The sequence below is a fragment of the Echinops telfairi genome, unplaced genomic scaffold (genome assembly GCF_000313985.2).
Source record: "Echinops telfairi isolate 266 unplaced genomic scaffold, ASM31398v2 ScPeMD7_7424;HRSCAF=8462, whole genome shotgun sequence".
NCBI classification, from domain to species: domain Eukaryota; kingdom Metazoa; phylum Chordata; class Mammalia; order Afrosoricida; family Tenrecidae; genus Echinops; species Echinops telfairi.
This window is the reverse complement of record NW_022111324.1, coordinates 87,618,647-87,645,292: the sequence shown is the minus strand read 5'-3', so window position 1 is coordinate 87,645,292 and position 26,646 is coordinate 87,618,647. Positions and strand designations below refer to the sequence as shown.

At 45.2% G+C, this 26,646-nt stretch overlaps 1 protein-coding gene across 1 annotated transcript in view; it reads right to left on the bottom strand.

Annotated features, from left to right (window-relative positions):
• Nucleotides 1-5,496: 5,496 nt before the first annotated feature.
• PGBD5 (piggyBac transposable element derived 5) overlaps nucleotides 5,497-26,646 on the bottom strand; it is a 38,120-nt gene continuing 16,970 nt past the window's right edge. The window contains exons 3-6 of the mRNA XM_004712170.2: nucleotides 18,314-18,494; nucleotides 14,107-14,304; nucleotides 8,683-8,788; nucleotides 5,497-7,498 (exon numbers count right to left, since the gene is read on the bottom strand). Coding sequence (XP_004712227.1) covers nucleotides 7,303-7,498; nucleotides 8,683-8,788; nucleotides 14,107-14,304; nucleotides 18,314-18,494 — 681 coding nt within the window. The 3' untranslated portion in view covers nucleotides 5,497-7,302. The remainder of the gene's footprint in view (nucleotides 7,499-8,682; nucleotides 8,789-14,106; nucleotides 14,305-18,313; nucleotides 18,495-26,646) is intronic.

Sequence of the window (26,646 nt, the reverse complement as noted above, 5' to 3'; positions counted from 1 at the left end):
TCTGTGCCCTTGCCCATCCTCTGCGGTTGGCCCAAGATTCTAAAACACAAGTATCCCATTATCCTGGGCCTCTCTCTAATATATTGAAATAATAGAAGCCATTCTGTCCTCCCCTTTCCCTGTTCAAAGAGGCACTCACTAGGAGGAAGTGCCTCAAGTAGGGAGAACTTAGGAACAACAACAGAAAGAGTCGGAGTTTAGGGAGAGTACATGGAAAAGCGAAAAACTCCATCTGTTCCACTAATGGATTTTTGTGGTAGTTACATAATCTGGTGCCAATTGGGATTTGAGAGGATTAAGAGTGAAGGGGTGGAGTTTAGTCTGCCAATCGGATCATAGCCAGAGAGGCCTCTGTGTGGGCAAGGCCTTCCCCTGAGATTTCCGGGAATTCCTGGATTTCCTTCTTGGAGGCAGGAGACTCTCTCTACTCTCTCCCTGAGAGACTCTGTACTGACAAGACACATGGAGCTATGCTGATGGCAATGAGAGCCCTGGACCTGGAGGAGCCACGTGGAGGTCCCTTCCAGCGCTGAGATGCTTACAACATCACTGGATCCACAAGATTTCCCACCTACTGGCTGTGATCTTCCTGCACTTGGCATCATTGCATGTGTTTCGTGAGTCTGAAGAGGACTTTATAGATTGGCATCAGACATATGGGCTAAGATTAGACTTACGTACTTGATCTGGACTGGGCTGGGTTGTTTTCTTAATATTCAACTGCTCTTATATATAAAGCTCTTTCCTATACACATGAGTGTGTCTATGAATTTGTTTCTCTAGTCTACCTGGACTAACACTGTTTTTCTCCCACTGCTCTTATCCATGCTGAAGCTCTCTTAGTGGCCGAGGTCGACAGGAGATGCTGACTGGTGACAAGACTGCACCAAACCCCCTTGAAGAAAGCTGGACCAGACCTAAGCCCCTGGGGAATTAAAATAGGATTAAAAAGTTGATAACTGGAAGTTCATTTTTATGAAAAATGAGTAAAACACTCTCTTTTAGCTTTGCGATGCCTTCTTTCATAGCTGGGACCACTTTTGTGCTCTTTTCTAATTTCTGGTCACCTGTGTATGATTGACTCCCCTGGGCGGTGGGTCAGGAGTAAGCTGTCTAGTTCCAGTTTTCACCTATTGCCAGCGAGATGATTCTGACTCAGAGGGGCTCCAAGTGTGGCACAAAGCGGTGCTCCACAGGGTTTCAATGGCTCTTGTTCCAGAAGTATATCACCAGACTTTTCTCCCAAAGTACCTCTGGGTGGACTTTGAACCTCTAACCTTTCCATTAGCAGCTGTATGTACAAACTAGCTGTACAATTCAAGTATTCCAATCCCAGCTTTCAGACTATTCTAGGAATGCTAGGTGCATCTGATACCCCAGGGTGAATTCACTCAAACTCACTGCCATCGAGTCAATGGGAGTCATAGTGACGCTGTAGGACAGGATAGAACTGGCCCTGTGAGTTTCCGAGACTATAACTGTTTACAGGAGTAGAAAGCCCCGTCTTTCTCCCTTAGAGTAGCTGGTGGCTTCAATCTGCGGACCTTGTGGTTAACAGCCCAATGTGTAACCACGATGCCAGGGTAAAGCACTGCGACATTCCAGAAGGCATCTGTGCAGATGCCTACCACTCCTCACCCAGAGCTAGATGTCAGCCCATTTTGTGACCTTGCTGTGTCCTCAGCAGGGTTAGGTCATCGTGCTTAGGGCACAGACCATGGCTTACGCTTTGGCAGGCATCAGCTCTTAGCCCAAGGCCTGGCAGCAGCTGTTCCTCCAGAGCTGCAGGCGCTGGAGCCCAGGACTCAGGTCTGAAGGAGGCACCATGACTCTCTGGGAAGGGGCTGTTTAAGCATCACTTTCCATGTTAGTGAAAAGGGATGACATATCCATGGAAGGACACTCCGTCCAAGCCTGGTACACAAATACATGCTCCATTGGATGGGCAATTGTTTGTCTTCTACTTTAGATGGGATAAAGATTTGCCAAAAGACTGAATGAGAGGTAATTGAAAAGCAGAGATACGAGAGGATGGACGAGGAGCTGGCAGGGGTTCCACTGAGGGAGAGAACAGAAGCCAGTCGACTTCTCTGTTGCCCCACGTGTCACCTCCTCTCCATGTTGTCCATCCTCGACCCAGAGACTCCCCATCTGAGAGCCCCATCACCCCCACACCCCCCACACTCCTGGGGCCTTTGGAGGACCAGCTTCCTCTACTCTGTCTTCATCTGCAAACATATACACACGGCCAAGTGTCATGCAATTTTAAAAAGTCCAAGCCTGAGAACATTCTGTTTGTAAACTGGCTGGTGAGATGCGAACATACAATCAAACATCTTATAAACCACTTTGTGAGAAACATCCTACACACGGTTATACATTAAAGCTCAAAATACACTTTACCCCACAAGACATGGAAAGCGGCAGAAATGAATTCCCGTAGAGCAGCGGGCTCTGGATCGGACCCTCCAGCAGGGGTCTGATCCAGGGGCCTCTGCCAGGATCTTGGATAAATGGGAAGTGGGCCAGAGATTGGGAAAGGAGCCAGCACCCACTGGGAATCTGTTCTTCATGTAAGACCAGGGTCAACAGCACTCTCACTTTCTGCTAAAGTTTCAGAGAAAACGTTCTAAGCACCCATTTGGTACCAGGTAACCTCTTCTATTTCTTACTGGAGAGAATGGACGTATTCAGAAAGAGGGCTTAGAAATACTTTTGCAGATGAGAGACACAAGAGAGCCATGGAAGGCACAGGATTCAATAATGAACTCATAGCAATGTTCCTAATGAAAAGGTACTTGAGGAATCAACTCTCCCAAGCACGTTGACCCAGGGCTTTAGCCATGGACCTTTAACCAGCACAGAGGGTGGGGACACTTCCTAGTTATCTACATTGCTACCTTCCTTTCCATTTGTGCCCTGTTCACATAAGACTATAGCTTCCCTCAGCCCAGACTTTGATGAGCTTACTCGGTGTACGAGGATGGTACTAGAAGCAACTGATGTCATGGTGACTCTGAGCCATTCACCTGGGAGGCAGATGATGCCAGGGACTCTGTTGCCATGGCTTCACAGGTGAGCCTTTGCCTTCCTGAGACACTCATGTCCCACTCCCCCAGTGCATGCAGTCGAGGGGCTGGGAGAGGAGCAGGCTGACTCTCAGCACGGAAGCAAAGCCCAGCACAAATTGGTGTGATTCACTACTGCATACACTCTGGCCACCTTTCACAGAGCCCGAGCAGCCCCTTCAGCCTCGGACAAGATGCCGTGGTGCTACAGTTACTGTGTGATATTGGAGGTCAGGAGAGAGGTGGGTTTCTTTCTGTAAAGGCTCTGGAGTAGGGAAATAGGAGACGAAAGCATTAAAGAAACCAGGGCTCAAATGCACAGCCCTCCCAATGGGCGGGGGAGCCTCATACACATGGTCAGCGCACACCTGTGGCCTCGGCCCTGGCTGAGTTTGCAACACAGTTCCCTCGCGAGCTGTTTCACCACCCCCATGCTGGTCCATCTCCACCTGTCAACTGGGGATGAGAGCAGCACACATGACCCCAAGGGTCCCTGTGGGATTAGAGGAACCAGTCACCCGACACTCACTGCCCCTAGACTCAGCCTGTCAGTGAGATGCTTTCTTTGTACGCTTGACACCCTGTCAGACAGTGGGCACAGTGGTGTGGACAAGGTGAGGTGCTAAGCGGGCACCCATGGCTTCTTTCCTCCATTCCTGCATCTAGGCGCCATCAAATTGTCATCACCCCAATCTCCAGGAACTGTGGGGAGATACTTTGTGCCCTTAGATACAGACTACGGAGTTGCAACCACTCTCTTAGTCAGTCACTCACGAGTAACAGAGGGAGTGTCAACTACCACTCTCCCTTCGGGCACACAAGCGGCCCAGGCGCCCTCCTTCCACCGCTCTCCCACGTGCCTGCCGCGGAGTTGGGGCTAACAGCAGAGCCAGGCTGTGCCCAGGGGCTCAAGACCTGTCCCTTCACCTCTTGCACAATGACAGCCCCAATTCATCTGTGGCGGCCAGGTCTGACCTTATCCACCAATAAGCTAGGCGTTTTTGGACCGGACACAAAGATTCTCCTCTTTGACCCACTTGAATTTTGAAATAGGAAATGAGTGGAATGTTCGGCTGACCACAGTTCGTCATTTGTCACAAGTGAGGGTCTTTGGTGAGCAGAGGGGAGGGGCCTGTGCAAGTGCAAAGTGGAGCCTGGGAAAGAAGACGGCAACTACCCACCCATTCACTCCGGTTCAATCGTCCTACACATTTACCTTACCTGGTTCCAAACAGGAAGAGGCTCCAAAGAGTCCACAGAAACGTCCACTATCTTTTCATCCCATTTTCCCATCAACGTCTTGAACTCCCCCCGCCACCCCCCCAACCCCGCCACACACACCTTCTACAAACACAAACATGGGACCACACCCTAAATTGTGTGACACAATTTCACTCCATTGGGGGAGAGTTCAGAGATTTTCACTGGAGAAGCTGCTGTTGTTGGTTTGCTTTGCTGGAGGCTTGGAGCCTGTTAGTCAATCTCTCTATCAAGGGCCTTTGTCATGGTGGCAGGACGCAGAGGGCTGCCTGAGTCCCGCCGGCCTTCTGCTGTGCTGGTGGTCCTCTCATGAGAAACACCCAGCGTCCTTTCCTGGTCGCTAGTAAAGCCAAGTGTCCACCAGCAGCTGCCTAGCTTATAAAGCTGCAGCCAGATACAGTTTATCTGGTGCATGAAAGACGGCAAACACAAACAGAAATGCATTCATTCGGGTTACATCTCCCTACGAATTTGCCTCACCTGATTCCAAAACTGAAGAGACTTCCAAGTCTACAGAAAAATTCCATTATCTTCTCATTCCACTCATCCACCAACTTTCAGAAGCAATCTTTCGCAATTCCTAAAATCACTATAAATCACACCTATGAGGCCTAACTCTTTGAAGGTTTTCCTGCCTTCCTACGCGGTCCCTTGTTCTCCTTCTATAAAGAGGAGGGAAATGGTCTTCAGCAGTAAGACTCAGTCTCTCGTGGAGACTGAGGCCCAGCTTCCCCAGAGTCCCAGCTGCGCTGCTGTCTTTTCTAATCATTTATCAGCACACTGGCCATCTCCACTTAAAGCTCCTTGCACTACCATTTCTCTCTAAATATTTCATAACTCAGTGTTACCCACACCACCTTCCCTAGAGCTCCTTGTCATGTCTAACTCAGGGCACACAAAGCCAGTTAAAGACACAAGAAAAATCACCACACTGGAAGACAGGCACAGTATGGTCTCCAAATGGCACAGGCACCTTAAATACAAGTATAGGCATAGAACTGCATTGTAAATATATATTCTACCAGTCAAAACGTAATTGCATTTCTCTTTTGAACTGCTCAGTTTAAGAACAGTTAGGATCATTTACACTAGGTTATATAACAAGAAATCAAGTCCATATTTTTGTCACTGACCGTTTAAACCAATTCACAGTAATAAAGAACCAACATCTAAATAGACTTTTATTTTTATTTTACTTTTTTGGACAGAAAAGAAAATTTATCACCTCTCATTAGAATCCTCCTAAGTGTTGGAAACACATTAAACTCAGAAATAGTGGACCTTGTAGAAAAAGCATCACAAATTAAAAATATATTTCTCCATGTGATAAAAGTGCTTTCAATCCAATTAAAGGACACGGCAAAGGTGTTCTGAAACACAATTTAAAATTTGGCCTATGATCCGTGGCATTGAATAAAACCAAAGGGCAAGGGTCAAGATCATCAACCTGGAATACAGAAATGATACAGTGTTTAGGAGCATGCTGCCAGCAACAATTAACTGAGTCAGAACAAGGAAAAGTCCCAAAGCCTGAGTAGAATAGGTTTCGCATCTGTAAAAACGAGATGGTTATGTAAAGTTGGGTTGAAAGGGGTCTGTGAAATGTCATAAATCCTCGTTTCTTGCCAGGGGCGGGGGTAGGGAAATCATCAGGGCAGACCACAGGGGCCCTGAGGTTCCCATGGAGACCTATGTGCCTTGGTTCAGAAAGAGTCCCTGATCTTTTGGAAAAGGAACAGGTGCCCTTAGTCCCAGCTGCTTCTCATGTGGTCCTTTCAATAGCATGGGGAGCAAACCCCTCTGGCTCCAAGTCAGATTACATCTAAGCAAAGCCAAGCCAGGCTTTGCCAATGCCAACCATTCCCTTCTGAAGGGCAGCTTGGAGAAGGGTAACGGTGCCAGGGTTACTACACAGGAAAGGTGGAAACTAATGGTTTCATGCTGTTGTTCAAAACAAGCGACCCTGCTAATGATAACCTCTGTGACAAAACTCAAGGTCCGCAAGACTGCCTGTGGTTCTTGGGGAAAGTGCCACCGTAACTCCCTAGAAGTGACACCCTCTCCCGACCTGGTACAGTCACAGAGTGGTGATTACGTTAAGTCGCCAGGGCCGTGGGGATGGAAGGGAATGAGGGAGTGGAAAAGTAGGGGGAGAGGGTTTCTTTGACATTAGATCTTAAGCAACAGTAAGAAAATAACCTGAAGATATATTTAAAAATAAGAAAAAATAGCATCACACTTCACTGCAAGTGATGTTGGCATCTTCCTTTTCCCCCATCACACCAGCCAGGCTGGCTCAGAGGTGAGCAGGGATGCCGGACTGCTTAATTAGAACAGGTGACTGCTACCCAGTCCGTCACTTCCTTTCAATGGCACCAAATTCGCTCTTCTTCTCAGAGACTTGGTTTAAGCTGCTGGCCTGCAAGTAGATGTGAGAAGCCCTCTGCTCTCTTATTTATGCCCCTGAACAATTCTAAGCGTGAAGGTCAAGTCTCTGCTGCTTCTGTTACCTCCTTGACACTTCATGAAATAGAACCAAGCTCCTTACATCTTTTCACAGCAGACACTTTCTATAAGAGCACGCCACAGCTCAGCCCAACCCTGGAGCTCTTACTAGTGCGACTCCCCTGTTCCCAAGCCACCTCTGCTACGAGACGATGCTCCCCGCAGCCTGCATGGGGTTGTTTGGTCTCGTGCCCTGCTGAAGAGACAACGGACATAGCAATGACTAGCGTTGGCATTCATGGAGGGCGCTGACAGTGGGGGGGAGGGGGCACTTCACAGAGGAGGTGATCTTCTTTGAGTGGAAACCAGGAAGAACAGCCACTCCTTCGGGCAGTCTCTGCTCCGCCTGTAACGGCCTCTCGGCTCTTCTCTAGGTCTCTGCTTGGGCATGTCCGCATGCCAGGCTCTCTCCCTCCTTTCGTCTTCCCTCAGCGTGGTCCCTCACCCGAGCCCTGGCTGGGCCCGGGCATCAGTGGGATGGTGAGGTGTCCTCTATGCCCAGCAGCTCTCTGACCAGTCTCTCCCCAAACTGGGCCCGGCTGTACCTCTTCACATGGTAGGCGTCAGACATTTTGTATAGGATGTAGGCGTTGTTGATGGCGATGCTGATGGCAAACCAGAACACCTGCTGCCAGGTCTTGTTTGGTTTATGGGAAATGAAATACCTACAAGGACAAGGAGAATGAGACAGGTAGACACAGGTGATTCATGGGTAACTGGGAGACTTCACCATGGCCAGCAAGGTGCTATGGAATCACTCTAGACATGAGGGAGGCTCAGGGGTCAATGAACTGGCTTTGTCCCAATGAGTTAGGTACAGAAAGTGAAAACATTTCCTATAAAAATTAAGGTAGAATGGGGCAGGCTGCTGTAGTCAGGTTTCAGGCCATGGGATCACTTGTCACAGCCCCAGAATCAGCATGCCTCTCCCTTCTCAAAGGCTGTATTTTATTTTTGGCAAAGGGCTCCTGTCTCCCAAAGGCCATGTTCTACCTCTGCTCCAGGCTCCTGAGATGATGCACCCATCTTCATTGCTCCTACCTCCCTATTTCCGCTTCTATGGAACCTTCCCTGGCCCAGGAAAAGTAGGTGACCCTCAAAGAGGCCTAATCAGTTGTCCAATTGCCTAAGCTGGGTTCTAAGCTGTGAGTCCCAATCCTAGTGACTTGTAGTCATAGAAATAGTGGGTGGCACTCATTTCTGAGCTCCTGTCCTGGGGATCATGGTATTCGGCTAGGTAATAGCACTACGGATACCTGTATGTACATATGGTATGCATGCTGGCTGAGTCGTGTATGTGTGTGTGCGCGCGCGCGTGTGTTGCACGTAGATACTGTCCACTGCTGTTGAGTCCATTTTGACTCAGTGAGCATGAGCAGACAGCCTTGTCTTTCTTCTGGAGCATCTGGGGGGTTTGAACCACCAACCTTCTGGTTAGCAGCCCAACACTATCCCACAGCCTCACCGGAGTTCTTTACACTGATGAGAGATCATCTTACCCGTATTCAAAAAGCTGAAGTAATCAGTGTTAGAAAATGAAGGACGCAATGTAGAAATATATGAGGCAGGTGCTAAGTGGATAAGGCAGAGAGAGGGCTGGGCTAGCGGATCTGGAAGGCTTCCCCTAGCTGACCTGTTTGGGATACCTGAGAGGGAAGAGCGTTTCTGGGCAGGAGAGTAAGGAATCAAGGACCCAGGACAGAGGCCTCAAAGGTGAGGCAGAGTCAGGACAGCCAGGACGAGCTATCAGATCTGCGTCTCCCAGGGCTTGGATCACCTACCAGGCCATCTGTCCTGCGAGGGTGACACAAAGAGGCCTTTGCAGACTAGAGCTGCCGTGCTCACTTACTTGCTGTATTTGTCATCGTATTTGCAGATGTAGCTCAAGTGTGCAGCAAATGCCTCCACAGCCAAGGGGCAGGGGATCTCACCACTCTTCCTCTTGATGATCACCCCTGCAGAGGAGAGAACATACAGCTCTCTGTGGCTCCTTCCAAAGGCCAGTGCCCTGGCTGCCCCAACCACTTAAAATAGTCAGTAGAGGGAGAAGAGGAGGGGAGGCGGAGATGAAGAACCCCAAGACCCAGGGACTTTTGAAATGAAATGCTTCCAAAGAGTTGAGGCAAGTATTCATGATGGAGCTGTGCAAAGGACTAGCTGGCAGAGACTTGGGTTACCTGAGTTCTCTCACACTAAGACACATGTGGCAAAGGCAAGCCTACTGGTAGCACTGCCTTCCTGGGTCTTGAGAAAGCAAAAGAGAGAAACCTCCGCCCCACAAGCTCCAGTTTTCTGTGGGGAGCTGGCAAGGGAAGGAGGAGGTGGAAGAGTTCAGGGAGCATGGTGCAGTCCTCTGTGTCAGAGCAGAGGGTGGATGGGAAGCTCAGCTGACCAAGAGGCTGCTCCCCACAGCTTCCCTCCTGCTGGCCAGGTCCCTGCTGTCCTGTCAAGCCTCACAGGACCTCTGCGAGCTTCACACTCACGACTAACGGTCTTTTCCCGACTCAATACAAATGGGAATGCATCCCAGAGGCACCACTAACGAGATGAAGCAATCCCATCAACAGGGTTTGAGAAGCAGAGGGAGATCAATTATCCTCACCTCCCTTCTGCTCAAGCAGGAGAAACCTCTCTCCAAGATGCACCCCTGGTAGCTGGCTCCAGAGATAATGCAGAAAGCCGAAGAAGGGTTTTACCCTTATTTAATACAGCTTCAGCTTCAGGATCAACCGGCCTTCAAGTTATCCCTCCTTCACAGCATGCAGTGATTGTCAAGCAGCGTCTTTTTATTTTAAAGTGAAAAACTTCTATCATTTGTCTCTTTCCCTACTTAATGCAATTCTACATCACTGAGAAGCAAAGACTAGAGAGGGCTCTGCATGACTTCTTTGAAGAGGTTTGTTCACAAGGTTGTGACATTTTAACAATACTTACATGGACGTACCCAAAGTACATGTTTCCTGCAAGTCCCCAGAAAACTTCCTGGAGTTCTACCCTTCCCCAATGTCCCCTCGTCCCAGGATTTACACTTGTATAGCTTTTTATATTTTTTTTCTTTCTTTCTTTTTGGTTATTTTCCCTAGAAAATCGTGGATTTTCATGTTGAAGAAAGACCTGGAAAGCTTGGGAGGACTTCCATACCAGGGCCACACCCAGAGCGCTGGTTCTAACAGGCCTGAGGCAAGTCCAGTTCTGGCTCTCTGAGACGCTCCAAGCATCAGAGGACGAGGGGCTGCGTCCCAGCCTGACGGTCCAGGCACAGAGGGCCTGTGTGGCCAACCACCCTTGTTATTGAACCACACAAGAAACAGTCGCGGCTCCCTCATGCCAGCTCCTCAGTCGGTTAAGGGGCTCGTGCTGACATAAAAAGCCACACCATGAAACGACCAGAGGCACAGTGACCTTTCTCTGAAAGTGGGCCAGAGGAAGGGTTTTTACAGCCCACAGCAAAGAGAATAATCAACAGATATACCTATGCAGAATTTTTTTAATTGTTAAAAATACTAGCCATAATAAAAACAAAAGGTGCAGAAATAAATTGCAAATATACTTGGTTATAGTTGGCTAATTTCCAGTGGTAAGACATAGACCCTAACTTGCTAGGGGGGAAATATTTTACTTGTTTTCAAGTTAATGATAGAAAGACAAACACTTCAAAACCAAAATTAGGAGAGAACTTCTAAAAGCATTCAAAAATTAGCCAATAACCGTATTGAACGTCAGCAATACATTGACAGATTTACCAAAAACAAAATGATAATCACCTTGGTAAAACCAGATCAAGGATTCCTTTTTGATCTTGTTATCATTGAAATGATAACTAAATAAGCAAACAAACAAACAGAACAGTAGATACAAAACAAAACAATAAAACAAACTCATTGACATTCAGTTGGCAACCCCTCTATGCTCTATAGGAGGTTCTCAGCTGAAGTTCTTGTGGAAGTGGATCACTAGGTAGGGCTACACAGCCAACCTGTAAGTCAATCGTTGAGTTCAAACCATCTGTGCCACCGAAGAGCCTAAACAATGCTCATACTCCCTGACCCAGAAATTCCACTGTTAGATATTTATTTTGATAAAATGATCAAAGATTTACCAGATCAAACAGTTATGCATGAAACTGTTTACTACATCATTATTTATAATAGTGAAGAAACAGATCATCAATATGGGGAGTAGGGAAAGAAAATTTGGCACATCTAAATGAGTGGAATACTTAGGTCGGTTTAAAAAACAATACCACCTAAAAAACCCCATATTTTTGAAGGAGACTAAAAGAAAAACTATATCCTTTCATTTAAAGATAAAATGCTAAAATTTGGACCTAGAGAAAGTGTGACCAGTGGGGAGGAGTAGCTGATCCCCAGCCTCAATGCTCCACTCCGCCTTTAGCTCTCAACTCCCCAAGGAGAGCAGCCCCAGGGAGAGCCTTGTTGTCACAGACACTGGGCGTGGGCCCTGGGTTCACCTTCGAGTGTTCTCAGTGAGTGTGGGCCTGGAGCAAGGGATGCCCATAGCTTCCTTCCTGCTAGGGAGTGCATTCTAAAGCCCAGCTCAAGGAAGGGGCGCTGGGATGGACACAAAGGAAACACATGGTCCTTGTAAAATATGCTGCACAGACATGCAATGCGGTTTCCTAATTCTTGGGGTCTTCAAAGGAGTCTCTAGGATTGGAGATTTTAAGACTCACAATCGACACGAGTACTTTGGAAATGAAAAGTGCAACCATATTAAAAACAATGGACACCAAACTTCAGCACGAAGAGCTCTGGTGATGCAGTAATTAAGTGCTCAACAGCTGACTTTTCGCTGAGCCTTAGACCTACCAAGGGGGAAAAGTTGTATTAGTCTGCTTCCATAAAGATTTTCAGCACATTTAAAAGTAGAATTTTGGAAATGAAAACTATAACCATATTAAGAACAAATGAGCTCCAGATTTCTGCATATTTTACTAAATTTCAGATAGCCTTATTTTTTCCTTGATTTAAGGGTTGGGGTGACCTTTTAAGATTTGCATACTGAATCATAAACTCACTCTTGGCAACCTCCCTGGTGCCTCTTTTTATTTTTTCTTTCTCCTGGACGGATGCTCTGTACTGCTTACAGACTCGTCTCAGAGCCCCTCACAAAAATACAAATGTGGTGGGGAGCAACTCTTGCCCTCAATTCTCACATATCGTTCCTCAGAGATGCCCTTGAGCTTCACCTGGGCCCTAGCCTCTGGAACTGAATGTCCAATTCCAGCCCCTCCTTCAGCAGCAAAGGGCCAGTGTCACACCGGCCCTTGCCTTGTCCTTAACCTCCAGTTTGAGTGAGCCTGTCCGTACACCTCTGGACCTCAGTGGAGCAGGGACCCTCAAAAAAGCTTGAGTTTTTCATTGCAATCTCCACGGAAATGTAATTTTAGTCTTAATGCAACTTGGCAGCAGGGAATAAATGAACAGTATACATTAAACGTATTGGACACGTGTGTGTGCCCACAAACACACCGCTGAGTTCCTTGACTGCCGTCTTTCAAAAGTGAAAAAGAAACATATCTTAATGTGAAAGCATATAAAGGGAGCTTTTTCCTGGAGCTGAGCAGGTTATGAAGGGGTTATTCAATCTCACTATACAACTATAAATCGTTTTGTACAATGCCCTTCTGCCATTCCCATTTCCTTTCCGAAATTATTTTTGCTGTAGGACACTTTACATACAGTCGTGCCCATGATAAGTTCAGATTCAGATTCAGATGTTGTGTGAACCTCACATCATCATGAAACCAAAAGCAAACTCACAGCCAATGAGCTGATGCCGACTGGCAGTGGCTCTGTAGGACAGGGTAAAATTGCCCCTGTGAGATCTCCCTCGAACTCTTATAGGGAAAAACCCGTCTTTCCCCCACGGAGGAGCTGGTGGCTTCAAACATCTGACCTTGTGGTTAGTCACACAGTGTGTCGTCACTATGACACAGGTCCTGCTTTTTCTTGAAGCATTTTGAACAAGCTTTGTGCCTTAGCAGTGATCATGAATGTGCTGAGAGGGAGTCGCTTTTGTGTTTGGTCTTCAAGTCATGTTAGTAGCAATTTCTCTACATGTGAGGCTCCTCCCACATTTCCGATAGCCATATAGTTTTCAGTGGCGCTGAAAGCTTGGATAATTTTTGGTTCATGAAGATCATTCTGATTGGTAAGTCGGACATGACCAAACAATGAGTAGCACCATTCCTGACTTTCTACCTTCCTATTGTTTGTTAACCTTTGCTTCCCTTTCAGACGGAGACTTCTCTTCAGCCTCTGGCTCTTTCCACCACCAGCATGGAGCTGCTGCATTTGGGAGTCATGAGATACTTTGTGGTAGTATTTTTGAAGGAAAATTAAAAGAGATCACACTACAACACGCAATAGACACATTACCCACAAGATTGGATGCTGCCGCCTATGAGCTGAAGCATGCACTGGTAAGGGATACTTAGCACAGTACACACACAAGTAACATAAGCACTTTTCTGATAATCAAGACATATGCATTATAGATTATATGAGTTTATGTACTGTACCACTATATATCTGGTAGTGCAATCACTTTGTATAGAAGAGGCCCGAGGCACACAAGTTGCACGTGGGAAACTATTGTCTTTGCTTTGTTCCATTCTCTGATGAGGGTTTTTGAACTCCATTGACAATTTATGGGACAATGAACATTTATGTGTTTGGGCAATGCCTGAGCAGACATGGTGTGGCACATGATTATAGGAGCAATTCTCTTTCTGAATAAATCCATGTGTTATTAATGGATGTTAGATTGCCGGAGACTGGGGGTACCAGTGAAGAAATGAAACGAGCACTCAGAAAGGCAAATTTTTAAGGAAGACACTGAAAACTAAGGGCAGCGGGCCGTTTCCCACCACTCCCCCCCAAGACAGATTTCTCACAGAATCCCACGTGGGAAAGTGATTACGTAAACGGCATCAAACGTAGCCAATTGTTACACTTCATGTACAACAGGAAGACTTGAAGGCATGTGCACATGCCATCATCATAGCTCCTTGATGGCCGACAAGCAAGAGAAAGCTCACTGCTTGCTCCGGAAGCACGTTGCCACCCCTCTGCCCTCTGGTTAGAGGGGCAGCAAGTCCCAGCACAACCTCAGAGGCTGGTGAACGACAGGACTAACCTAGCAACAGTCCTGCCCAGCTGAGCAAGGATTCACATTTGTTGCATGCCTACCCAGTCCCCCTCTGACATGCTCACCAGACCCCCACCCCACCCCCACTCCGCGCCAGTACCTTGCTGGACTGGGGAGTAGGCATTGGTCAGGAAGCGGAAGTGCCCTTTGTTGTACCAGCAGATCAGAGACATGTTCCCCTTCATCTTGATTCGGTACTGTCCCCGGGTCTGGGGCGTGGCTGGGTTCGCCAGCATGGACATAGGCAGGCCTGTGCAGTCGCTTTTCCTGGGGCTGAGCAGACCACAGCAGTAAATCTCTGGTGGGAGAGAAAAATAGAGTCCCAAACACACCTGCCTCAGAGGCAGCAGCTTCTTCCTCGTCCCCTCAGGGAACTCCCTGGTCTGAAGAACCCTTTCGAAGTCCCTCTAGAAGAGATACGAAAAGTTTAAAGATCTTCATGCTTTTGCTTTCTCTGCCAGGTGCTTCCTTCTGTAAGAACACACCCTTACGCTTACACGCCGGACTCTAGGGAATCAGGACCAACAGAAACTGCCCTCTGCGCTCATCTCGTCTCCTTCCCCCAAGTTCCCTCACCAGGGGGTGACTGTCTCCTGTCCTTGAAGAGGAACCCAGGCTCACCCCGCTGGGAGGAGAGGTAGACTATGAAGCTCAGGTCAGTGTGTCTCTGAAACCAGTAGCAGGGCGATGCAGAGCTGTGTTTTGTGGCACATAGAGTTGCTATTAGTTGGTGTTGACTGGATGGCACAGAGTAATAACAGCGGGCACCGTGGTGGCACCTTTGGGTAGGTACTGGGCCCATAACCATAAGGTAGGCATTTCAAAACCACTAGCTGGTCTGGGAGAGAAAGACAAGCCCGTCTGTCTAGATGTACAGTCTTGGAAACCCCTTTACGGGGTCACTATGAATTAGAATTGACTTGGTGACCGCTGGTTTAGATTTGGTTTTGAACAACGTTACCCAGACTTTACTGACCCTGAGCTTGCGGAAGAGTGTGGGGCAGGGATCCTCATTTTTTTAGGGAAGAAGGAAAGAATCACCAATTACGGACAGAGTGGAGTCTTGCCTGTGACTATGCAGTGAATGTGTGTGTTGGTGGCGGGGGCAGGGTGGAGAAGGCTTCCTAGAATAGGACCCAGAAGGGAGCATCCAGCCTAAAAGTTCAATGGTTGTGTGGGGCTTGTATGTTGAGTGTAGCGTGAAGAATAAAAAAAGAATGTGGGTTTTTTTCCCCTGTAAATCTAAAAGTTTAAAGTTAATTTTTTAAAAATCCACTAAGGCCTCTTTAAATACCTTCTTTACGAACCCTTTCCCCCACCCCCTGCAGACTGCAAGCATGCCACAGGAGCAATGCCTCCGAGAAGATCCCTGGAGGATCAGTGTGCCAACACGTCTGAGACCCTGGGAAGCAGCCTCCTCCGCTATCCTCTCCCAGCTCCCAGAGAGCTGGCAGGGCCTCCTCAGTAACTTAGACACCAGTGTGCATTCCATTTGTCTACTTTCCTCATCATCGAATCTCTACACCAAGCTGGAAGAAGCAGCTTGATAAATTCCTTTTCTCTTAAGAATTTCTTTATTCCAGAAGACCCTGGATATCCATCCTCAGAAGCTAGGGAGCAGGAGGGCAGACTCCTTGGAAAACCAGAGGGCCTCCCATTGTGCACACGACAGGGGTTCTGATGGCACCTCCATTTCGAGAACAATCAGATTGGATTACCCAGTGAGATAGTTAAGGTTTATTGTGTCAACCTGTCTGATAAACACATGTGGGATTAATTGAAGGGCGAAGACATAAATGGCTCAGTAAGCCTCGCCTTTCTAGTTCTTGGGGCTCTTGCTCTCTGATGGTCAGACTAAGGTGCAGCTGCCTTAGCCAGTTCCTGCTTCAGCTGGCAAGGCTCACTTCCTACCTGTGAGACATACTGAGAAGCCACATGGACCTACCCTGATGCAGCCCTGGGTGCTGGAGCAGCCGTGTGGAGACCCCTGCCGGCACTGAGATGCTTACAAGCTCACAATCAGATTTGGCTTTCCTCCTGCAGTCGGCATCATTGTATGTGCTTTGTGAATTTGAGGAGGGCTTTGTAGATCGGTGTTGGACATATGGGCTAAATCGGACTTATGGGCTTGAATTGGACTGGGTTGGGATGCTTTCTTAATGTACAATTACCCTTTATATAAAACTCTCTCTTATACATATGAGTTTCTGTGGATTTGTTTCCCTAGTTTACCCAGACTAACATACCCACTAAGTACACAAGTCTTAGATTTAAGAGGAAGAATCTTTTTAAACAGTGGAGGATGACATGTGGGGTTTGGGATAAACAACCAGCTAAAGAGTAGCTGCATTTCCATAAAAGGAAAAGAAGGAAGAAGCCCTGCTTCAGTAATCTGTCCCTTTAGAAAATAGCCATTACTCTAGCAATTCTCTTGAGTGGTCGGAGTGCGCCCAAGGAGGAATGAGACCCTGGACTCTGCTCCCTTTCTTCAATGTTGGCTGCACACTGGAATTCCCTGGGGGCTGGTGTCGGAGGAGACAACTTAAGAGTAGGGAAATGAGAAAGCGAGCGGCCAGGTGCAGGAGTTGGAGAATCATGCTGGAGAATAATTGCCTGAAATGCTAGTCATCTGAGACCAAAAGCACACAAGGGCCCATGTGAAGAGCTCAATAGCTCTAGATCCTGCTAAAAATACTCAGAGGCACAAGATTTTTTTATCTGTTGCGTAACACTGTCTTGGAAAGCTCTAACTTCCATCTCTCACCATTTTCTCCAGTTGGAGAGGCCTGTTCCTAACTCACTGAGCCAAGGAAGCGCCCCTTTCTTCCCAGAATAACAGGGCATTTACCTCAAGTGCTCAGGGAAGCAGCACTCATGGACATCTTAAGAATATGGTCCATGACACTTCTCTGGCAGTCCCTACTCTGTCCTGCCTGTGCCACGCATTCACGGATGGGTGGGTTTGGGGACCACCACCATCGACTCTGATGGATGCCCAAGATGGGTGGGAGACAGCAAGTGTCACAGTAACACACGTTGGTGGTGTTGGGTCACTCTAGCATCTGCAGAAGTTCTTCCTGGTGCTTGTCACCCACACCTGGACCTGGCACTGCAAAGGCAGGGCAGTTGTGGGCTGTGGGGAGGTCATACCTTCTCACAAATGAGGGCCCTCATACTTCTGAAGCAACTGGTCGATATTCATTAGCGTTATCATTTCCTCAATCTCGCACTTCTAGAATCTGTCTTCACAAATTCTGATCACTCCACATTTAATGATTCTAGCTCATAAATACTGAGCATTCACAAGCAAGTCCTTTTGTATATTTGCAAAACACAAATGAGTAAGACAGGGCATAGCCTAGACTGCAGGTGGTGCAACTGTTTGCTCCCCATTACTGAGGGGGACTTAGTTTTAAGGCCAGATTTTTTCCCTTTGCTAAACAATAGTTTGTAATTCTGGGGGTTGCTGTAGGTGAGTAGAGTGGTTGTGTTTTCTTGAGTGGACTCATGACCATCCCTGGGCCCCGTGATGGGGACACAGTGAAGGCCATGCTACGGGTTTCCCTGACTGGCTTACGATCTTCTTTTCTACATTCCAGTTCCTACCAAAGGTAGGAATGGCATTGATCCAACTTTGTACCCAATGAAGGTCCCTAAGTGGTGCAAGTCTCTTGGACTCAATTACTAATCCAAAGGCTCCTGGCTGGAACCCACCCGGTGATATCATAGAAGAAAGGCCCGGTGATGGGCGTCCATGATGGGTACCGTGTCGTTATCAGTTGCTGTCAGGCTGACTCAGTCTCACAGGTAGAGGAGCACTGCTCCATAAGGAGCACTGCTCCATAAGGAGCACTGCTCCATGGCCTTTCTGAAGCAGAGCGCTGGGCAAGAACACCCTATTCTCTAACACCTGGGGTCATTATGAAGTGTAGTTGACTCAACTGCAGTGGATTTCATTTGGTTTTGATTTTGCAATCAATGGACCAACTCTATTGTTCCCTGCTTTAATCTACATGATTCTTTCCAGAAAACAAATGCTCTGTTGCCACTTGTGAAGAGACCCTGTTGGGAATAAGTTCAGGAGACGTCCTGTGAAACTTAGGAGAAGCTGTAGTGAAGGAGAACTCTTTTGATGGTGACAGCCGTACAACAGTGATCACACAGGAAATGTGTCCCTATAGCCAAGGCAGAGCTTTGTGCAAAAATGTTGCTGAGCCAGCAACAGAAAGGGCTCATCTCCTCTGGCCTCTCCCACCCACTGTGGAAAGAACAGAGCCCTGCACCCAGCAGCTTTCTACTCCACAAACCTTGCTTTTCAAACTCTTCAAACAGGGTCAGGCTGGTGATGCTGGGTCCTGTAAAGATGATGTAGTTCTTGCCTGCTGCGTTGTGGCAGAGGCTTTTGGCCACCAGGCTATGGAGTTGGGGCTTATTCTTCAGAGCATCCAGTCCATCTGGACCCCCACCTTCCTTCAGGTGGACGTAAATCTTTAACAGAAACACATAAGAATGAGTGCATTCATAGCAGCGGGGACTAAGAGAATCGGAGGATCCAGGAAGCACAGTTCCCTTCATTCTATGGATTCTCATGGCCCACTGGGTTCCTGACCCTTACCAGCCCCATCATTTCCTCTGCCCCCAGAGAAGATCCTTGTCATCACCAAGCTCAGCTCACTAGCAGAAACTAGTGATTAAGCCCAAGGCTCTTTAGTTCATAAAGGTTAAAATAGACAAGGACAATGAGAAATAGCTACTATGTAATAAATCTTGATCAACATAGACACAGTCACCATTTCTAAAACACCATTCCTAGGCTTGTTTACTATTTAGTTTGTTAGCTGGGTTTTCCAGCAAAAATTTCTTCACCCATTTTTTTCTCATGCTGTCTCTTATCATGTAGAAGCTACCTGGGCAAAGCTCATGCCAGAGACTGGTTTTTGCCTTTCTTCGTCAGCTGTGCCTTCAGCACCACTCACCTTTGCCAGAGCCTGGCATGGGCTCCGATCCAAGGCACATATGCCCAGGAATCCATCTTTCAAAATGATGGGGGCATGGGACAGATGCTAATATTCTGTGAGCTCTTTGCACACTTGCATGTTAGTGAAGCCATAGGTTCCAAGTTCTTGGGGAACAAGACCAGGGTTTAATGTAATATAATCAGTTCAGTGTCTGTTTTACTTCTGTTGGCTTTCATAAGTGATTCGTTATCTTCCTTGAGACCCTCTCTGGTAAAGAGGGCAGGGCAAACTAACCCCATTTAAAAGGTGATGGGAAAGACAGTTCTGAGCCACTTGTTAAAGTGACATATGTCAATCCCATTCTGTGACATAACTACATCTAACCTGGACAGGATCACCAGTGAGCGGTGTCTCTGCTAATGGGCAAATGTCCAGATGGGCACAGTTGTCTTTCACTAAAAAAGCAAACTTCTAGTCAATTAATTCTATTCTCACCCTCATTTTTAAAGCTAATCCTTCAAATTATAGGTCTGGAACAAAATATTTTATTCATCTGGTATACTAAAAAGATTAAGGATGAAATGAAAGCATCTAAAAGAATAAAGTTCCTAGGAATAAACTTAACCAGGAAGATGAAAAACTTGTGCATGGAAAAATTACAAAGCATTACTAAAAGAAGTTAAAGAACTAAATAAATGAAGATATTCTATATTCCATGAGTCCAAAGGCTTAATATTTTTAAGATGTCACTACTATGCAAAGCTATCGATTGTCATCAAAATTTCAACATTCTTCTTTGTAGAAATGGAAAAATAAATCCTCAAGTGTATATGGAATGACAAAGGTGGCCAAAATAGTCAAAACAATCTTGAAAAAGAATAAAATATCTGCAATTATACTTCTTGATTTAAACCATGTTATAAATTTGCAGTGTATTGACACAGTAGCTGAAACAATGAGCTCAAGCTTAGGAACAATTGTGAGGATGGTGCAAGACCGGGCCGTGTTGCATTCTGTTGTGTATTGGGTCGCTATGGGTAGGAACCTCCTCGATGGCACCTAGCAACAATAACAATGATAGAGTTACAGTAATCAGAACAGCCTGATCCAGGTCTAATGATAGACACATAAACTCAAGCCAAACTCACTGCCATCAAGTCAGACTCAACTCAACAGCCATGGATTGGATTGGAGTCGTCTCTCCTGTTCAGCAGGTGGTAACAGACCCATTTGCCTTACTCTTCAGTGCCAAGTGCAAAGCTAGTTAAGACAATAAATGTCTGGTCTGAATGAAAAATATGTGCTTTATTTTTAGCTTATAGTTTTATTTGTATATATCTCATTCCCATCTATTTTAGAATATTCCTTGAAAACAGGGACCTGTCTTAAACTTCAATTCTTTAAAAAAAAGTGTAAGCTCCCAAGCTCCAGGAAGTCAATGATCAATAGGTCTTTATCCTCCAAAGGTTCAAAATAATCCATTAAATCAAGGTCTCAAGTAGAAAGAACATATTTTGGGAATGATGATGGTAACATATGTACAAATCTGCTTGATACAATTGATGTATGGATTGTTATAGAGCTGCAAGAAGCCCCCAAAAATGATGTATTTTAAAAAGTCACCCATTAATTTAAAGCAACTGTTCACTTTGCAGCAAAACCAGCTTCTTGGACATAAACTGTTATGAATTAATTTGTGTTCTGGAAAAATATGAGCTGTAAATCTTGCAGTTATTTTCTCTTTTGTGAATAGGGTGCCTTTGTTACATTAATGATGTAGTATGAGTATAGGATACATCTTGATTCAAATTTGTTGGGGATATAAAAACATTACATGCAAACTAGTAAGCAGGGACATGTGGGACAATATATCCCAAGCCACATGAAGGTCGCCCTACAACCCCTACAACCCTTACTTGTCGAGGGACCCTACAGGATAGAACAGAACTACTCCACAAGAGCTTCTGAGGCTGCAAACGCTATTGAAGGAGATTGCCTTCTCTTTCAATCATGGAGCAGATAATGGGTTCAAAACACCAACCATTGGGTTAGCAGCCCAACGCTTAACCCACTGCACCACCAGAGATTCTCTGAAGATCATCCAGGAGCAGAAAACACAAGGACTTTTCTTCAGAGCTGATAAAAAAATAAAGCCTACCCCTAGAGCAGTGATTCTCAACCTTCCTATGCCACGACGCTTTAATACGGTTCCTCATGTTGTGGTGACCCCCGCCCCCAAACCATAAAATTATTTTCATTGCTACTTCCTAACTGTAAGTTTGCTACTGTTATGAATCGGGTGGCCCCTGTGAAAGGGTCATTCGACCCCCCAAGAGGTTGTGCCCCACAGGTTGCTAATGGCGGCCCTAGAGCCTCCTAGACTATAAGAAAGAAAATCTGCTCCCGAAAGCCCCTACTTTTGGTACGTTTGTTACAGCAGCCCTGGAGAGAAAGTACTACTGATAATGCGTGTGCGGCTCTAATAGCATTATATAACTATCCTCCATTTTGTGATCAGATGTCATTCCTGATGTGTTGAAACTACTCACCTTCTGATGTTAATGAGGGGGGATCAGAAGTGGCTGTGTTAATGAGGTAGGATACATTCTATAGCATCGGGCTGTATCTTGAGTCCATCTCTTTTCAGATACAGACGAGATTACATCAGAGAGCAGAGAGCAGGACCCACTACCACCAAGGACGAAGACCCAGGAAGACAGCACATCTGGGCCCAGGGTCGTTGCACTAGGTGACTGAAACAGGACTAGATTGCCTGGAGAAAACTGCTGGTAGAATGAGGGGCAGCAAAGCTAATTGGGGTGAGAGCTCGGAAGAAAGCGGCGACCTTTGGAGAAAGTATCATCTTAGAGAATGTATACGGTGACAGCAATAATGTGCTTCTGACGAGCTTTTAAACCCAAATGAAGAACATGGGATTGGATAACGGAGGAAGGGAGACGCAATTTAGGCAGTGGCAAAGAACTTGTCTGAGTTATGTTCAAATGTTTGCTGGAAGATAGAACTTGTAAGTGATGAACGTTGATTATTAAGCAAAATCTTGAAGGATTATGATCTATGGGAAGGATCGTGTTCTGTAGTCTTGAGCACTATCGGTTAGCATCCCCCACTCATTTTTAAGTGTTTGGTATGGGGTGAAACTGAACATCCGTTTCGGATCCAAGAACTTTTAAGGGACGCAGTTCTGAATGACATATCCACAAACGTTGAGTGTGGGACAAGAACTACCAACTGGACCCACTGCTGCATCTGAGAGGTTTGGGATGAAGTTTCAGGACAGAGTTTGAATAAAGACCCGGAAGAAACAGTTCAAAGAATGGGAAGGTATTTACAGGAGGGTCTAAGAAACACTTATAAGCTCAAAGTAGTGTCTGTTTCTAGCTTCATCCCTTTTTTCTCCTTAGCAAATCTTAACTTTTTAAAATTCTCAGAAACAAAGGATATTCATCCCTTAAATTTCAAAACTATAAAGTTAATCTCTCCCTTCCACTTGGATCCTACCATATACTCATACCTTCCCATATATATTAAAAATATGTATTGTGAATTAGGTAATGTTTACATTTCAGATAATAGTTTTTCTGTATTCAATAATTTAAACAACTTATTAAATCTCTCAATAGCTTGCCCTGTCCCTCCATTTTTTACTTCTTGTAGATATTATCTTCCCCTTCCCTTAGCTAACATTTATCTATCTTCTAGCCTATTATTTCCCCTTCCCTCTTTAACCCCTGGTAACCTTCAAAGTCTGTTTCTTTGTATGAAATATTTGTATCTTAATATTTTCTTTTATTAATGATAGTCTCATACAATATTTGTCTTTTGTGACTAACTTTGCATAATGTCCTCAAAATCCATGTCATAGATGTTTCAGAGTCTCATCATTATTTTTTAACGATGCATAACATTCCATGTGTGTATGTAACAGTCTATCCATTCTTCCATTGTTGAGCATTTTAAGTTGTTTCTACCTCCTTGCTATTATGAATAATGCTGTGGTGAACATGGGTGTGCATCTGTTCATCCTTGGCTCTTCCTGCTTCAGGGAAAGCGATTGCTGGATCATATGGCATTTCTATTCCCAGTTGCTTGAGGAAGTGATGTACCACTTTTCACAGTGGTTGCATGGTTTTATAGAACAATGTATGAACGTTCTCATCTCTCCTGTGTCCTCTCCAGCATTTGTTATTCTGTTTGTTTTTTAACTTGGCTAGCAATGCCAGTGTGAGGTGGTTTCTCGTTGTTGTTTTGATTTGCATCTCTTGGATAACTAGCGTTTAAGAGCATTTCTTATGTATTTATTTTTAATTAATCATTTTATTGGGGGGCTCTTACAAATCTTATGACAACCCATCATTCAATTGTATTAAGCACACTTGTACATAAGCTGCTTCAACATTTCCAAAACATTCTTTCTTCTTGAGCCCTTGGTATCAGCTTCTCTTTCCCCTCCCTCCCTCGCCTTCCCACGCTCGTGAATCCTTGATCAATTATATATTACTGTTATTTTGTGTCTCACACTGTCTGTTTTCTCCCTTCACCCACATCTCAATTATTTGTCCCCCTGGGGAGTGGGCTATAGATCCAACCTTGTGAAGGGTTCCTCCTTCTCTTCCCCACCCCCACCCCCCCCAACCATTCCCCAACCCGCATGTTACCGCTACTGTTCCTGTGGGTTTTATCTGCTCTGAATTCCACGTGTCGAGAGCTCTTATCTGTACTAATGTGTGCACTCTGGTCTAGCCGGATTGGTAGAACTGGGTCATGGTAGTGGAGGGGGAAGGAAACACTCAGGAACTAGAAGAATGATGTATTTTGTCAGCACTATACTGAACCCTGGTTGAACTGTCCCTTCCTTGTAGCCCTTCTGTGGGGGGATGTCCTATTGTCTACAGATGGGCTTTGGGTCTCTGCTCTAACCCCTCTCATTCACATTAATATAATTATTTGTTTTGGATCTTTTGCTACCTGATCCCGTCCACACCTCATGATCACACAGGCTAGTGTGCTTCTTCCATGTGGACTTATTTGCTTCCCTGCTGGATGGCTGCTTGTTTAACTTCAAGCCTTTAAGGCCCCAGATGCTATTATCTTTTGATAGTGGGGCACCATCCACTTTCTTCACCACATTTGCTTGTGCACCCATTTTGTCTTTAGTGATCGTGTCAGGAACGTGAGTATCAAAGAGTGCCAAGTTATTAAAACAAAGTGTTCTTGTGTTTAGGGAGGCCTTGAGTAGAGGCCTAATGTCCATCTGCTATAAGAGCATTTCTTCAGGTTTACTGACCACTAGGATGTCTTCTTTGGTGAAATGTTTGTTCATGTTCTCTGATCATTTTTATATTGGAATATCTGATCATTTAAAATTTGGATTATTTATCTTTTTCCTGTTGAAGTGTTGCAGTTTTATATGGATTTTGGAGATTAGTCCCTTGTCCGATCGATCATTACTAAAATTTTCCCCAGTCTGTAAATTACCTTTTTACTCTTTGATACACACAAGTATCTTATTTTTTAAAGGCCCTTGTCATCTATTTTGTCCTCTCTGTATGTATTTTTCATTCTATTTGGTAGTGTGTTTGTGTCATGTATTAAGACCCTTAAGTTTGTCCCTATATTCTCATTGATGATCTTTATAATTGAGGGATTTACATTTATATCTTTAGTCCAACCTAAACTCACTTTGATATATGGAGTGAGAGATGGGAACTGTTTCATTCTGTAAATGGAAATTCAATTTAATCAGCACCCTTTGTTGAAGAGATTAGCTATTTTCCATTTAATGTATTTTGGTCCTTTATGAAAAATCAGTTGCTGCAAGTGGTTGGATTTATTTCTAGGTTCAGTCTTCTGTTCCAATTGTTTATGTATCCACCATTGTATCAGCACCAGGTGGTTTAAACAAAAAAAACAGCTGTACTGGCAGTACCAGGGTGTTTTGATTACCATGGTTGTACACTAGGTTTTGAGGTTGGGAAGTGAGAGGTCTCTTACGTTGTACTTCTTCTTAGACCAGTGGTTCTCAACCTTCCTATCGCTGTGACCCTTTAAAACAGTTCCTTATGTTGTGGTGACTCCCCAACCATAAACTTATTTTCGTTGCTACTTCATAACTGTAATTTTGCTGCTATTATGAATCAGGTGATCCCTGTGAAAGGGTCGTTCGACCCCCAAAGGCATTGCGACCCACAGGTTGAGAATTGCTGTCTTAGGTAGTTGAGATAGTTAAGGTTTATTGTGCCAATCTGGCTGATAAACACATGTGGGGTTAACTGAAGGGCAGAGAGATAAACGGCTTGAGAGCCTTGGCTTTCTAGTTTTTGGGTCTCTTGCTCTCTGATAGTCAGACCAGTGTGTGGCTGCCTTAGCTGGCCAGGCTCACTTCCTGCGAGACATCCCTCAGGAGAAGCCACATGGACCTACCCCGATGCAGCCTTGGGTGTTGGAGCACCCGCGTGGAGACCCCTGCCAGCGCTTAGATGCTTACACCCTCGCTGATTCCGCTTTCCTCCTGTAGTTGGAATCATTGCCTATGTGTTTTGTGAGATTGAGGAGGACTTTGTAGATTTTCTGTGGATTTGTTTCTCTAGTATTACCAGACTAACACAGTAGTGCTTTGCTTATCCTGGGTCTCTTTCCTCTCCATATAAAGTTGGTGATTAGTCTCTCCATTTCTTTAAAGAATGATGTTGGAATCTGGATCAGAACTACATTATATTTATAGATTGCTTTAAGTAGTATTGACATTTTCACAATGTTAAGTATTCCTGTCCATGAACATGAAAAAGTCTTCATTTAGGTATAGGTTCTTTCAGCTTTTGAATGGTTATTTTAATCTTCTGCGGTGTTAAGGAAGTTTATATCCTGCAGTTCTTGGACTATCTTATCTGGATTTGTTGTTCCTTCTCCTTCTGAAATTCCTATCACATGTAAGTTATTTCTCTTGATAGTGTCCCGCATAAATTCTTAGACTTTCTTCAGGTTTTTCTGTACCTGTTTTTATTGATCTTATAGATTGCTAACAAGAGATTTCTCTTCAAGCTCACTAATTTGGCCTTCCATTGTTTTAAGTTCACTGTTCTACTCTTTTAAAGTGTTGTCTTAATTGTAATATCTTAGTATTAGTATTCTGAACTTCTATTTGGAATTCTTATATGGGTTCTATTTTTCATTTTTGTTGTCAAGTTGTTCTTATGGTGTTTTCCTGAGTTTGTCTATAGATTTTTTCTGATTTTTCTGTCGCGCACTCTCACTCTCTCTTTTCCCCCCTCTATCTGTTGGAAATACCTGAACATCATTCTTCTGAATTCTATTTTCAATCCCTTTTCTTCCTCAAGAGTGTCCTTTGGTTCTGTGCACTCATTCATTCACTTCATTTTGTCTTGCTTCTTTATGGGGAAAAAAAATTAACTGTAGTTTCTGAGACATTATGCCCTTATTTAACTTCTCTTTGGTGAACAGGTGGTAATGGAGTGAACAGTGGCCCTTCCCCACTAGTTATAACTGGGAGGATAAAGGGAGGGCTGGGTAAGGTCAGGACAGTTGAATCCATCAGATAGAGTGGGAAAGGAATAATAACAAACAAAACAAAAAATGATACAATCTAAAAACAAGACCAAGTCAAGTACCACAACACACACACACACACACACACACACTTAGAC